This window comes from Helicoverpa armigera, chromosome 15, assembly GCF_030705265.1.
Source record: "Helicoverpa armigera isolate CAAS_96S chromosome 15, ASM3070526v1, whole genome shotgun sequence".
NCBI classification, from domain to species: Eukaryota; Metazoa; Arthropoda; class Insecta; order Lepidoptera; family Noctuidae; genus Helicoverpa; species Helicoverpa armigera.
Window position 1 is genome coordinate 11,512,232 of NC_087134.1, and position 15,459 is coordinate 11,527,690.

Here is a 15,459-nt window from a genome sequence, read left to right on the forward strand (position 1 = left end):
ATGATGACGTCAGAAGTATGTTCAGGATCGACAGCTGGTATATAATAGGTCAGGCGAGAGGCAGCATCACAGTGCACCTTCAGCTTCATCTGCAATACGTTCATCCAACAACTACTTTACAAAAATGAAACTGGTAATTAATCATTAATTTTGACACGATGTTTAAGTGCAGTTTAAATGACTAATATTAAATTTTATAGATGTAAAAAAGTGAAAATGACAACAATGATTTTTAGAGATTTTGTCAATTAATACATGCAGTTCATTCGAAATTGCAACAGATTCACTAACCCTCGATGTTCCCCCCGAACAGTTCGTGATCGCCGCCCTCGTCGCCGTGGCCGCCGCCGGTCGCTTGGAGCACCTGGAGCGCTCCTACCTCCCCCCCGACAGCAACTCCATCAGCAGCGGCCGCTCCCTCGGCAGCCACGGCGGCTTCGGCTCCTCCGGCTCCCACGGCGCCTTCGGAGCCAGCTCCGGAAACTTCGGCGCTGGAGCTCGGCAGCAAGGAGCCTTCGCCGGCGCCACCTCCAACCAGTACCTGCCTCCTAACCACGGACCTTCGGGATCCAACGGAGCTCCTCAGTTCGCTGGTTCTCTCCAAGGTGAGGAAATATTTTAAGTTATCTGATGACTTTTTTAAGTTTACTTTATTTTTTTAGTACCTTAAATAAATGTGTTTAACAAAAAATTTTTATCTTTTGTAGGTTTCGGTGGTGCCCAGAACTTCCGCAGCCAACAAAACGGTGGTCACCAAGGGGCTTCTGCTCAGCAGTACTCTGCCCCTAGCTCTCAGTACTCTGCCCCCAGCTCTCAGTACTCCGCCCCCAGCTCCCAGTACTCCGCCCCCAGGTCCCAGTACTCTGCCGCCCCAGCTCGCAGTACGGCGCTGCTCGTTCGGCCAGTCTGCCACCAGTCGTCAGTACCTCGCTCCTCGTGCCAGCTCCTCCCAGCAGTATCCTCAGCAAGCCTTCGATGAGCAGACCGGCTACCAATACTAAATGTGTTCTATGTAAAATAAAAATGTCTTAGTCAATTGAATTGTTTAATAAATTGCTGAATATGTACTTGGTTTTTGATAATTTCTTTAGTTTAAGATGTCGTTTATTTCATGAATAAGAGAGAGTATAAGATAAATCTCTACATGATCATAACATTATTTCCTGCATCAGCCCCATTTGTATACCGACAATGTAATTAATTTGATGAATAGATGCCATCGTTTCGTTTACTGTCTAAATGGCTAGCAAAGTCTTTGATATGGTAATGTAGCATTATTATGTGTCATCATTATTTTTAATTTAAATTAACTGAAGCTTTTTAAATATGGGTGATAGAATTTCGAATACCCTGGAATCACTGACCTAAAATTATATGTCTGTCAAACTTTAGTTCCTTGTTTTGCCAAATGAATAATTGGAAGCTTGATGGCTGTAAACTTCTTTTATTTTCAATCGATGAAAACAACTGCTTAAACGAAAACATACCAATACAAGATAGTGCATCCATTGTTCAATGTTTAAAAAATTGTATAATGAGTTTTATTTATTCGTGCATAATGAAAATCAATAACTTAAAAATACTGTTAACGATGTAGGTGTGTTTGCCGCATTAAGTTACTGACCAATAAACTAAACGTGATGATTGGTTCGTATTAATTATTGTATCATTGTATCTAAACAATTGAAAATAAATAGCCTAGAATTCCCCAGTCTTGTGTTCTCTATCTATATTAATATTTTTATGTATTTTACTGATGTATGAACCACCCAACAAATACGTCTCCTTATTATTTCTACATACAATCATAATGTAGAGGAACTTGAACGCCTCTTTAGTTACAGTAACTGGTCGTTTTGGTCACGCCTACGTATGTTATTTTACGCACAAAAAGGCGCCTGACCTACCTGTCATATGGCATCACAGCTCAATATTTCAGTTTACGGTGATGAAAATTGAAATGTTTCATACTCTTTGTACTATGTATATCAACATAAGCCACCGCTCAGCCAGAAAAGAAGTATTTGCGAGAATATAATAATTTTTTGAAAAGGGAATACAATACGAAAGCCTGGTCCCCAATCATGTACGTAGGTACCTATGAGCTATATATATCTATTCCTACATAACCCATCCAATTTTCTAAGCTACACTGAACATTAGAAAATGGAAAAAGATGCCATTTCCATACACCTACACGTACATCAAAATGTAAAATCTTCCCCATTTGAAATAAACTAAAACCTCAACCTTTAACAATCGTTTGTCCATATTTCATTCAGATCGATTCTTCAGGATATCCGGCCACTTTAGTTTTCCTTCAAAACCTTACATTTCTGATCTAATCTCCAAGAATAGCCATAGTCCTAAGGTCTCTTCGACATGGTTTATCTAATGTATTTATGACTTCGACCTTATACCATCTGCCGAAATGCTTCCGTTGTTCAAGATTTATACTCCATTGCGTAATATTTATATGTTGCTACGAATATCTTTGATGTAGTGCAATTAAATGTTCGGTATCACGACCCAGACGGAGAAGTGGTTACTGATAATATCGACGGTTTGGATGAAACAAAGCTTATTGCTTTAGAATGCTATTAGTCAAGTAGATAATGCTGTAGACACTAAAGCAAAGATTTAAAGCTTTGCTGAAATGTTCCATGTTCTGTGAAAACTACCTTTTATTAAGTACATTCTTAGTATTCATCAAGTTTCAATGAGCAGATTTTTTTAAGAACTTTGTACACCATTAGAAAATGCCATCGATATTCATCTATCTGCATACAGCCATGTCCACGTTTTAATCAAAATATGAAAAATGCATTTCACATTTAAAAGTTATTTTAAAACTGTGATGTTTTTAAGGTTGCTACGCTATGCTTAAGTACGAGATCTAAAACATGAACTACAATATTTTATCAGCAATTCATGTTTTACTTCATGATTACAATAAAAGTACATACATAATTGCTTGAAAATTGTATTTATGATAACACTCCAAAGAAAAATAAGACCTACCAAGTAGAAAACCTCTGTGATTCTTTTCTAAAATCTAATGTTTTAAATAAACGAATTAGCTCAAGGACTGAGAAAATAATGAGCACGATGTACAGAGATACTAAAACTAATTTATATCTGAATGTTAATTGTTATGGTGCAATTACTTATCAATTACAGATTTAATTGAAAAGGCTAAAACCTCCAACTATGGCGTGATGCGCTCATAAAGGTATATTAGGACCATAAAGTCTAGTACCGAAAGACCAAACCATTTCTGGTCCTTTGTCTACTGAAAAAACCTTGAAAATTACAGTGAAATTTGACACACGAGGTCAATCACGTTCGGTAGCTTAAAGAGTCTCGAACTAATTACTTGGCCTATCATAACTTTGGTTTATTACTTGAGTTATAAAATGACGTCAGTACGTATGGTTCAGGATCCATAGCAGTTGGTATATAATAGGTCAGACGAGAGGCAGCATCACAGTTCAACTTGAGCTTCACCCATATTAGGTTCAGTGATCCAACAACTACTATACAAAAATGAAACTGGTAAATAACTTTGTTTTCTACAATTCTTGGAAATTGTTGAAATTGTGTTCAAAAATTCTATTTAAAAAATTGTGTTTCAAAAATCTTGTGTACTACTTTCCTAATTTGAAACCCGATTTTTTTTTTGAAAAACAGTGATCCTAAACTATTTTCTCTCCATAGTTCGTGATCGCTGCCCTCGTCGCCGTGGCTGCCGGAGCTCGCTTGGAGCATCTTGAGCGTGCTTACCTTCCTCCCTTCGGTGCCAACGGTGGCTCAGCTCAGCTCGGCTCCCAAGGATCCTTCGGAGGTAACTCCGGAGCCTTCGGCGCAGCTGGTGCTGATCAGCAAGGTGCCTTCGCTGGTGCCACCTCCAACCAGTACCTGCCTCCTGACCACGGACCCTCTGGATCCAACGGAGCTCCTCAGTTCGCTGGTTCTCTCCAAGGTATGAAATTGTGTTTACTTCAAGAATGACTCTACAAACGTGTAATTTCAAAGTGTTACGCTATGACGTAAACGTAAAAATTGTGTCAAAAAATCTTATGATGTTTCTTTATAAGACCTACGGCAGACTTAAACTTTAACCTGACGGTTTTTGTATGAAAGATGTATGATATGTGTATGTACGTACCTACTCACATCAGAACTGCAATAGCTCACTGTCTAAAACTAGACATCTAATTGTGCACCATTTCACAGGTTTTGGTGGCGCCCAGAACTACCGCAGTCAGCAATACAGCGGCCAGCAACAGTACTCTGCCCCCAGCTCGCAGTACTCTGCCCCCAGCTCCCAGTACTCTGCCCCCAGCTCCCAGTACGGTTCCCAGGCCCAGTTCGGTCAGCAAGCCGCCGCCAGCCGTCAGTACCTCGCCCCCCAGGCTTCCTCCCAGCAGTACCCTCAACAAGCCTTCGACGAGGAAACCGGATACCATTACTAAGTGTGCATTGTTTAGCATGTAATCTTGTAGGCCAGTGACATAATTTTTATGTGGAATAATAGTTGTGTATAATATAAATATTGAATTTTATTGAATCCAAAAATATGAATTGGCAAGAAGATGGGTGTCACAGGTGTCAAGTCGATCTTTCGACATAGCACCGATCGACAATCATCATCATCCTCCGATTCTTTTCCCAACTATGTTGGGGTCGGCTTCCAGTCTAACCGGATTCAGCTGAGTACTAGTGCTTTACAAGAAGCGACTGCCTTTCTGACCTCCTCAACCCAGTTACCCAGCACCGATCGACAATTTTATTGATGATCATATTTGGAATATAAGATTTTAAAAGCCAGTGCTTAGCTGATAGAAGTTAATGGCATTTCTCACAACTATGAAAATCAATCGAGTACCGTGTAAACAAACGTGAATGAGGAAGGGTTATATTCTCACGAACATTTGATTCCTATATTATGATCAATTTTAATTGTTACCATAACGACTGCTATTATTTATATGGCACATATGATAGAAAAAAATATATAGTAGAAAAAAACGATATTGCTAGCTATTGAAGTCTGCCGAACAATTATTTAAATGTTTTAATTGATAATAAAATATATTTTTTATTTAAACGGTGTATAACGCATGGATAACGCACTACCTACTTATTAAGACGTCATTATTATGTCATGCTTCATTTATTTTGACCATTTCTCTAGTGCAATTTCAAAGGTTAGTTCTGATAGATGCCTCTGGAATTGCCTGTTGTATTTTTTTTTGCATGTGTACAGTTCCTTAGTCTTTGCGCATCTTTTACGTGTTCCATACTTTATCTGCCCATGAAAGTTCCTTCAGGAAAATACAACTACATTTTCAGATAATTATTTTCTCAAAAATAAAAAATTATGATAACATTGCAAAATATGAAATAGTATAATTAAACATAACAGAAGAAAACTGTCAATTTCTGACTCTAATTCATCTACGTTTCTAAAGCCGTGTATATTTTCTGTATGGTCAGTCTGTAATCCCGTAACCATACTAACAGACATATCTATTTATTTACTTACATTAATTATTGATTAAATAACTTTACACACATGATTCTCTATACTACGTATAAATAGCGTGTCTTCACGCAATGTAATTAAATCTTCAAGATCACGACCCAGACATTGAACTGCTTGAATGAATGCTTTTCGATGATTTTAATTGGTTTTACGTCTATGGTTCTGTAGTTCGGCAATAAAGGCCGGTTTACACTTTGCGAAGTGTGAAGTGATAAGTGTTAAGCGTTAACTTTACGCGATAAGTCTCAAGTGTTAAGTAGTCTTTTCCATCTCCGTTTACACAGTGTTTAGGAAGAAGCTCATAGTGGTACTGTGCGTTGTGCATAGTGTCTCTAGAAATGGAAGATGAACAGCGCCTAATATTGAGACAAATAATTAAGGAGATTGTATCTGTTGTGGTATCTGATATAGAAAATGAACTCAATTTTGAAATCGGGAATTCCCATCGCTTCACTCAGTTTCAACAGGGCCGCATCTCTCAACTGTTTGTTTTTAAATTCTGCGCACTTAACATTGTATAGGCATTCAAACTTTATGTATTCTTGTACGAATTATAAAGTATGTTGTTCCGTCCACTTCATTTTCGCTTTGAACTTGACACTGCGCACTTAACACACACGTATTTACACACTGATTAGTACAGGCAAATTGCGAGAGAGGGTAGTAGAAAAGTTGAGAGGGGGTAGTCACTTAACAACAAAAATAGACCTTGATTCTATTCACTCGCACTAATCAATAAGTACTAATCGCACGTATCACTTAACACTAATCACTTTACGCTTCCGTTCACACCTTGATTACTAAACACCTGCACTAATCACCTGCAGTGTTAACTTAACAAAGTGTAAACCGGGCATAATGTTAGGATTATGTTGCTATGGTTGCGTCAGGTGATTAATTATTATGCTTAGGTACTTATATACGGTGCTTTCGGAAGAGTGCAGATATGTGTATTGAATTCTTAGGGCTTTTAGGTCAATCCCAAAAAAATCTATTGTGCACTTTTTTGCAGCTTAGTAAAAATAAGCAAAGATAGAACTCGGAAAGTTTATTTTCTTATCGTTTTAAAGCTTACTTTTTAAATAGGGCTTCTTTATTATTTTTTTTATATCTATATGTTCATAATTATGATCGGAATCTTTGTAGTATTAATTGAAACTTAATATAACGTAATTAAGTTTATTTAATTATGATGGGATTCTCCCAGCTATTTGTAAACACACTTTTCATCATCATCCGAGCCTTTTCCCAAACTATGTTGGGGTCGGCTTCCAGTCTAACCGGATTCAGCTGGGTACCAGTGCTTTACAAGAAGCGACTGCCTATCTGACCTCCTCAACCCAGTTAACCGGGCAACCCGATACCCTTTGGTTAAACTGGTGTCAGACTTACTGGCTTCTGACTACCCGTAACGACTGCCAAGGATGTTCAATGACAGCCGGGACCTACAGTTTAACGTGCCATCCGAAACACAGTCATTGGTGTCTAAGATATACTTTGAAAGTACATACAAACTTTAGAAAAGTTGCATTGGTATTTGCCTGACCTGGAATCGAACCCGCGCCCTCATACTCGAGAGGTTGGTTCTTTGCCCACTAGGCCACCACGACTTTTTTTTTTGTAAACACACTTTTACTGACATTAAAAACCAGAATGACACCCTTCTATTAAAAACAATAAACATGTACCTATATTATAATACATAAGATGCTCTTGAGGTATATAACAGTTTTTGCGAGAAAAGTAAAATCTAATATAAGAGCCCATTAGCGTTGGGTTCAAAGACCTCATCACTGTACGAGCTGTATCATCGTGAGTGGCCTAATGACATACATCGTTTGTGTTTTATTATGCTTGGGTGTTATAGTGATGTTGAACTTGACATTGACAATTTGTAAGATGTGACACTTCTCACGCATCAGTTGGAGAAAAATCTACATCAAAAGATAAAAAGATACTTTTAAGTACATTTTTTAGAAGACATAGAAATAAATAAAATTAACGTATGCCGTTTGAAGTGTAGATTAGTGTACCTTCATTAGGCAATTATTTTTTTCCAATCGTAAAAGTTTGGATTCGAGAGTTCGAATTAGTTATTCTTTCAAAGGTTTTAATATGCATTGGTCACACTTTTATATTATAAAAGTATGGTCTTTGCAGAAAAAGAAATACTTCAAGTAATATATACAGCTTTTTATTTTACATACATAGGTACAGACTACTCAATTGACTAACACATTTTCTTTTTACACAGAAGACACTTAGTATTGGTAGCCGGTCTGCTCATCGAAGGCTTGCTGAGGATACTGCTGGGAGGAGCTGGCACGAGGAGCGAGGTACTGACGACTGGTGGCAGACTGGCCGAACGAGCCAGCGGGGGCGCCGTACTGCGAGCTGGGGGCGGCAGAGTACTGGGACCTGGGGGCGGAGTACTGGGAGCTGGGGGCAGAGTACTGGGAGCTGGGGGCAGAGTACTGAGAGCTGGGGGCAGAGTACTGAGAGCCATGTTGACCGTTGTACTGCTGGCTGCGGAAAGAACCCTGGGAGCCAAAACCTGGGAAGATGAAAGAAGAATGTTAGGATTGTGTTAATAGATACATTTCTAAGTTCAGATAATTTTGAGGCAAAGTTACAAAATTAAATAACTAACTGTTGAGTAACTTATTGAGACATTGATTGTAATTTATCTGCACTTCATATCAAAATATCAAGTCTTTTATTTTGATCAGTTACATCAAGATTTATAGTATTGATAGTAACAAATCAACTTAGTAGCTATAAAAACATCATAATATTTGTTTTCAAACCGCAAACGCTACTTTATTTATTGACATTTCAATGCAAATTATTTAATTGCTTTAAGTAGAATATTTATCACTTAATTCAAAACACTGGTCCAGATTTAACATATTATATTGGGTAGATCTTAGTCTGTCAGCCATAACCAAGGGATTGCCCGGGTAACTGTAAACACTGAGTACTCAGCTGAATCTGGTTAGACTGGATGCCGACCCCAACATAGTTAAGAAAAGGCTCGGGAGACGATGATGATCTAGTAGATCTCACCTTGGAGGGAACCAGCGAACTGAGGAGCTCCGTTGGATCCTGAAGGTCCGTGGTTAGGAGGCAGGTACTGGTTGGAGGTGGCGTCGGCGAAGGCTCCTTGTTGACGAGCGCCAGCCGCGCCGAAGGCTCCGGAGCTGGCTCCGAAGGCGCCGTGGGAGCTGGAGGAGCCGAAGCCGCCGTGGCTGCCGAGGGAGCGGCCGCTGCTGATGGAGTTGCTGTCGGGGGGGAGGTAGGAGCGCTCCAGGTGCTCCAAGCGACCGGCGGCGGCCACGGCGACGAGGGCAGCGATCACGAACTGATGAGAACATCGTGGATTAGTGAATGGGATAACTATGTCTTGTTTTTTGGAAAAATAAATAATTATCATTTTCTGGTAATTTTTTTAATTCATGTGGTTAAGTACTGGAAAAGTTAATTGAAATCATGTTCTATTATTTTAAATATTTTCATTTATCAAAATTAGTTTCCTACATTGGAGCTTCTCAAAATGTTTAAGACCAAAATGTCAAAACATTTTTGCAAACTTTTTTTTTTCGCTCCGCAATAATTAAAATATGGTAGGCAATAATTTGTACTAAACAAAATTAATTACCAGTTTCATTTTGTAAAGTAGTTGTTGGCTGAACGTATTGCAGATGAAGCTGAAGGTGCACTGTGATGCTGCCTCTCGCCTGACCTATTATATACCAGCTGTCGATCCTGAACATACTTCTGACGTCATTATAATATAATGAGCCAAAGCTAAGATAGTTCAAGTAATTAGTTCGAAGCTTTTTTGAGCTACCGAACGTGAGCGACCTTGTATGTCAAAATGTTACTGTTTTTTCAAGGGTTCCATTAACGTGTATGGCAAAAAGGACCATTGGTCTTCTGGCCGTGATGGTAGTTGCTAGGCCGCGAATGTGAGTTTTTTATCATCTTCAACCTAGAGAAAATTTGGTTTTTAATTTGTAACCTGACAAAATTATGAGACTCAGCTTTTCTTTTGACTTTCGTTTAAGAAAATTGTATATAATGAACATTATTATTTGAGGTTAAAGGGATTTTTTTTAGTGAAATCGCAAAAGAAAGTTATAGTGATGAATGTAAAATTTCAATGCCAAACTTTATAATTTTCCTATCAGCAAGGATGGAAACATATTTCTGGACAAGCTTTTATACCATGGATCTCGAAGTCGCAGCGTCTATGACAAAGTCAAATAATTTACTCCTATCATAGCAACAGACAATTTTTTTAGAAAAAGAGAATGCCAAATAAATTTCAAAAATCGTATCAGCAAATCTTCTAAATTTAGTGCAAAAATCGTTACGCCATACAACAAAAAATATCGATTACAAACGAAAGTATAGATTGTAATTGATCCATATCAAGTTAGCCTGGGTCACGGTCTAGTATACCTATTTATTTTATTTATTTGTATTGCGTGAATCATGATTGTTTCTTGTAATTTAATTGTTTCTCATGTTAAACTAGATCAGATAAAGTTTGTGGGAGAAAGATTTTATGAGTAGATCTGACACATTGCGTGCCTACAGTGTGCTTCTTACCAATTTAACGTCTATTTTACGCACCCTTCACTTACAGATTTTAATCCATTTTCATGGAAACCGTCGATAAGTTCAACCATTTTCCCAATAAGAATTTGGCACAATTTTTCAAACTGAAAACCGATAGTAGGTGTCTTCCACAGCCTTAAAAAAACATAAGTACCTATGTCATTTTTCGTCAGTCACCAAAACCTGCAGTGATCCAGTGTCCCAAGTGATTTTTTGTTGGGAAATCATCAAATGACCCCTCTGTCTGTGGGTTAGTAGAGTGAGGGAGTGTCAGACTCTTACTGACTAAAACCCACCATGTTCCTTCGTAGGCCCTTTATGTACCAGTCTCAATCACAGATAAAGAAGATCAGCCATTGTTCAGATCATTGTATCAGCGTGTCATTTTCAACCTCCTTGCAACCCGTAAATGAGTCCTTTGCCCACACCAGAAAAAAAGCTAGTAAAATAACAATTAGTTAAGTTGACTGATTGCTTAGGTTACCTATTCATGTAGTTATTGTGCTAATATCCTATCATTTGTTAGGTACCAAAGTCATAACGGACATCAGTCCTGCGATTCTATAAAACTCGATCAACAACTCGCATTTCACTTCGATTCGTAATGTCATTTCATACTTTAGGGGAGGTAGGGGAGGGATGGGCACTTTTTCACATTTATTGCATAAAAAATCAGATTTTACAGATAATCAACTTTTATTGCCATTTCTTATGTTTGGCTAGATAAAATCAAAGAGCTATCCTAAAAATTACAATCAGTTTCAACATTACGAGATATTTAAACGGTTTAAATAAAACCGTCGACACGTCAAAATTTTGTTTAGTCTGACATGCTTTAGTTGGTACTTACGTAGTGTTTAAAGTTACTTTTTGCTTTTTATAGGGTTTATCGTTTATAACATTTTGTCATAATAATTGCGTACTTTTTTGGGTCGAGGGTTTTTTTAAATTTATAATTTTATTTTATTTCATGGTTTTTTAAAGGAGCTCCTTAATTTTTCCTTCTTTTTATGATGGGTTCGCTATAATATGCGATCTCAGCCAAAGGAAGCTGTTTAACAATCCTCATGACAAACTGGCTCTGGGAGAATTGCACAGATTGAGAAACAATAAAGATGGACCTTTGTTGATCCAGGGTTATATATCATTCTAGGGTTTCATCCGCCACATCCCATTTCCAGCATTAGGTTCTCGTCAATTAGAAACATGAAGAAAACTAGTCAAGACAAATTAAACGAGCCCAAACTCGATGGGTTTACTAAAAGGCAGTTCAGGGTTACGTCTCCTATCTTCATGTCCTAACAGCAGACCAGCTCAGTGGTTCCAGAAGACATTATAGTATTTCAAATTTTAGATCCCACATATGCTTGCAAGTAAACTGAGCGTGTAACATTCCTATCACACCTAACAAACGAGCTGATGACCTTGAAGACCTGAACCGATTTCCACCAAACATAGCTAAGAACACTCCCGAATGACATTCCTTTTAAACAAAAAAAAACCGCATTACAATCGGATCATCCGTTTGGGAGCTACGATGCCACATACACACACACAGACACGTCAAACTTATAACACCCCGTCGTTTTTGCGTCGGGGGTTAAAAAGAATGGTTTGCGACGGGAAATTCCTAAAGATTTAATATAACGAGCAATACAAGAGGTATCAAAAGGTTAAAAAATAAAATTAACAGCTGATAAATATGGAGTCCCTAGATCAAGTTGGCAACGGTACCTGAAACAAGATTCTATAAAGGATTTTTAGCGCAGATTTATAACCTCACAAATTTTCACTGAAGAGGAAGAACAAAAATTTACAAATTATACATTACATGGTATGTCCAAGCCTCCCTACCATAGGGAGCATTGGACACTTTTGACTTAGTTTATAAAAAATCGGTAAAAACTTAAGTAAAACGGTTTTATCTTATGTGCACTGAAAACTAGAAAATAAAAAATAGTTACTTACCTGTCAACCTACGTAGGTGGTCCCGGTCATATTAGACTAAAATAAAAACGTGGGACCCATAAACTATTGCTGTAGTACCTCTTCTAGTGGTATAATAGGTGTGGATTGCATCGACTTACTATAATCGTAACTGGAGATTTTGACAATCAATCATTAATAATAGAAAATACACATACCTTTCATTAGTTTTCTCTTTATAACGATCCGAAACCGCAACAAAATATTTAAGTACTTTTACGAGTGTTTGTTCTTGACAACTCACAGAAATGACAGATAGTCTATGGATGAACACCGTTACCAGTCGGTAACGTAAACTACCCAATAAAAAAAAAACTATGATCAAATCAGAATAAAAGGACCCCCCTTTTATTCTGATTTGATCATGTCTCCCAACTGCCCATCTCTCCCCTACCTCCCCTATAGATAGACAGATTTTGGCAGATCTGTCAAAATCTCGAGTTTAATTTAGTTCAACTTGTCAACACGCTCGATAGTGTAGCGCTAGTGTAGTTTGACAATGTCAATCACGAAACTTTAAGGTAGAATTCCGTGGGTCGCGATTGTCGCAGCCGCGCGCGACAAAAGTCAACCTATGAAAATGTATGGCACCGCTGCCGAGAGCCGCGACAGTCGCGCGCGGACGACGAATTTCGTGAGCCGCTCGCGGCCGTACGCTTCTCAACATGGTCTAGCGCTTAATAACATCTATAGAATTTTAGTAAAACCAGAATTAAATTGTTGACAATGCGCGAGCAGCTTACGAAATTCGTCGGCCGCGCGCGACTGTCCGGCCTCGGCAACGGTGCCATACATTTCATAGGTTGACTATTGTCGCGTCCACGGAATTCTACCTTTAGATCGAAGTCGAAGTGAGAGTGATGTCGAAGTGAGTTGTGATATTTTATAGAATCGACATGCAGTAAGGTTAGTTTTGTGAGTTACTAATGAAAAGTATTGTACCTAGGTATTCATCTACAGTAATAAATTAGTGTTGCTCAACTGATATTTAAACTACCTACTAGGTTTATTAATTAAGTAATGTCTTTGTTAGCTATTCCAATTTTAATTGAATACTCTTATTTCTCTTCTGAAGGTCCATATTTATATTATTATTTAAATAATCTGCTTTGCCGACATAATTACTTCCCAATTTTCTTCACCACTTTTCATGCTTTCAATTTGTACGCAAAACTACTACGTAATATCAGGTCAGCCTGTCCGTGAATGTCTTACCCTCAATAAGTTAGTTCAAAATATCAGGATGAAAAGAAGCATCAGCATATGCATCCAATTTTACAAAAAAAAAACATCGTTCAAATGAAAGTAAGTAAAACAAAAATTCATATGAATCGACATAACCAGAAAAATATATCTCACCCAAAACAAAAATGTGAAAGACTGCCAAGTTCGATAACATGGGAATGCTTCAGTCGATCTAATACCAAGTTCCATACACATACATCAGGTTACTTTTAAATGTTACACAAGTTTTATTGTAACCTATTAAACGTAATGAATCAAGTATTTAATTTTCTATTAAAACTTGCCAAGTAACATCATTAATAAGTAACTATTTTTAACTGATGTATGTGTATGGAACTTGGTACTTATTCAGATCTCACTTCTTTATAGGCACATGTTATCGAACTTGGCAGTCTTTCACTTTTTGTGGATTTCATTTATTTTGGTTGTTTATTTTATTTTTCTTATGATTAAGTTAGTTAAGGAAATGTCTCATTTATGCTATCTTTCAGATTTTTGAATATGCACTATGCTTCTTACAAAGAAATGAACTAGATTAACTAAATGGACTAGATTTACCAACTGACTGACATGACATGTTATCATATATTATGTTCGTGGATCAAAGTTACACATTCGTTATTTTCGAAAGTGACTCACACTTGGCCGTTTTCAGATTTTTACTTTACTTTGACCAAATACAAACCTTTGTAACGAATTTCAGATCGGTACGACCATTCGAAGATATATTATATAAACACAGATGAATTTAGTTCGTTTTAGTTCCTTAGGGGTATAAAACACCTTCATTATTTTGAAACCGACTCACACTTGGCCATTTTCAGATTTTTCCCTTTACTTTGACATAAAGACGTACCTCCATGCCAAATTTCAAGTCAATACGACCATTGGAAGTGGTCTATTTTATTTTATTTTTTTATTTTATTTATTGGGGACAAAAAACAGTTATATGTTAAAATTTAAACTATAAGTTTTACAATATAAATAGGTGAACATATAACCCACACCATTGTCCACGGGTTAATAAGTGGATAACTAAGAAACATAGACGTGTTTTACATCAGTAATTCAATTGGTAAAATTATATCAGGAATTTAATAATTTAGTGATAGAATATTTATAGCAAGACTTCTAAATTTTTTACTAGGAAGGGAGAAAATATCTAGATCCATGAAGTGTGTGTTATAGGTCTCCACTAATAGACGTAGCGGTACGAGGTAGCGGTCTAGGTTTTTGATGAGTGAGTCAGTCAGTGAGTGTATAGTAAAAATAGCGATTTTCTGGCGTCAATATCTCAAGACCTACAATAGTTATATTAATGAAATTTTGTATTTTAGATAAGTGAGGGGGTCTCAACAGATACTAGAAATCATGTGCGTAAATAAATTAGATTTTGAGTTATAGGGGGGTCGAATTTGGCCCGAAATGGTTCGTGTAATATAACCCACGGCCGGTGTGTCGCTTTTTTTGCTCGAACTTGGCGGACACACTGCCGTGTGTCTAGAACAAGGAATTATTTTGATTTGTTGACTTTGATTCCTTGTCAAAACACTGCTAGAAACAGAACAATGATCAAATCAAACGGATACAAAACGTGCGCTCACGTTATGTGAATCAAGCATGAAGATACTTTCAAATACAATATCCATTAGCTATCTATCTATGAATCTAGATTCAGAATAGGCTGTCTAGATTATGTGATTGATTTTATTGGTTTTTAAAGTTCATATGATAGGAGGATATAATCACGGATGGGTATAATATCAAGCATCCTCCGAGGTAAGACTAATATATTTTTTTCTTTTTAGAGTTCCGTACCCCAAGGGTAAAACGGGACCCTATTGTTTTCCCTCCTCTGTCCGTCCGTTCGTCCATCTATCACCAGACTGTATCTCATGAACCGTTGTAGTTAGAGAGTTGACATTTTCACAGATGACTGTTGCCGCTATAACAATAAATACTGAAAACTAGAACTAGAAAGTCGAATCCAGGACATTATGCTTAGTTGCCAACTACTTATCAAACGAGGTGATCATTTTTAGCATATGTAAATGTGG

At 37.5% G+C, this 15,459-nt stretch overlaps 2 protein-coding genes across 2 annotated transcripts; one reads left to right on the forward strand and one right to left on the reverse strand.

Annotated features, from left to right (window-relative positions):
• LOC110376215 (pupal cuticle protein 36) lies at positions 1 to 4,547 on the forward strand. The gene is made up of 5 exons (XM_064038282.1): positions 1 to 133; positions 314 to 605; positions 708 to 955; positions 3,718 to 3,982; positions 4,237 to 4,547. Exons 1-5 carry the CDS (start codon positions 125 to 127, stop codon positions 4,473 to 4,475), a joined length of 1,053 nt encoding a protein of 350 aa, XP_063894352.1. The 5' UTR covers positions 1 to 124; the 3' UTR covers positions 4,476 to 4,547.
• A 3,179-nt stretch (positions 4,548 to 7,726) lies between these two features.
• Positions 7,727 to 9,313, reverse strand: LOC110376216 (pro-resilin). The gene is made up of 3 exons (XM_049844993.2): positions 9,207 to 9,313; positions 8,615 to 8,909; positions 7,727 to 8,102 (listed from the first exon to the last, which is right to left on the reverse strand). The coding sequence occupies exons 1-3, from the start codon at positions 9,213 to 9,215 to the stop codon at positions 7,810 to 7,812; spliced, it is 597 nt and encodes a 198-aa protein (XP_049700950.2). The 5' UTR covers positions 9,216 to 9,313; the 3' UTR covers positions 7,727 to 7,809.
• Positions 9,314 to 15,459: the final 6,146 nt, after the last annotated feature.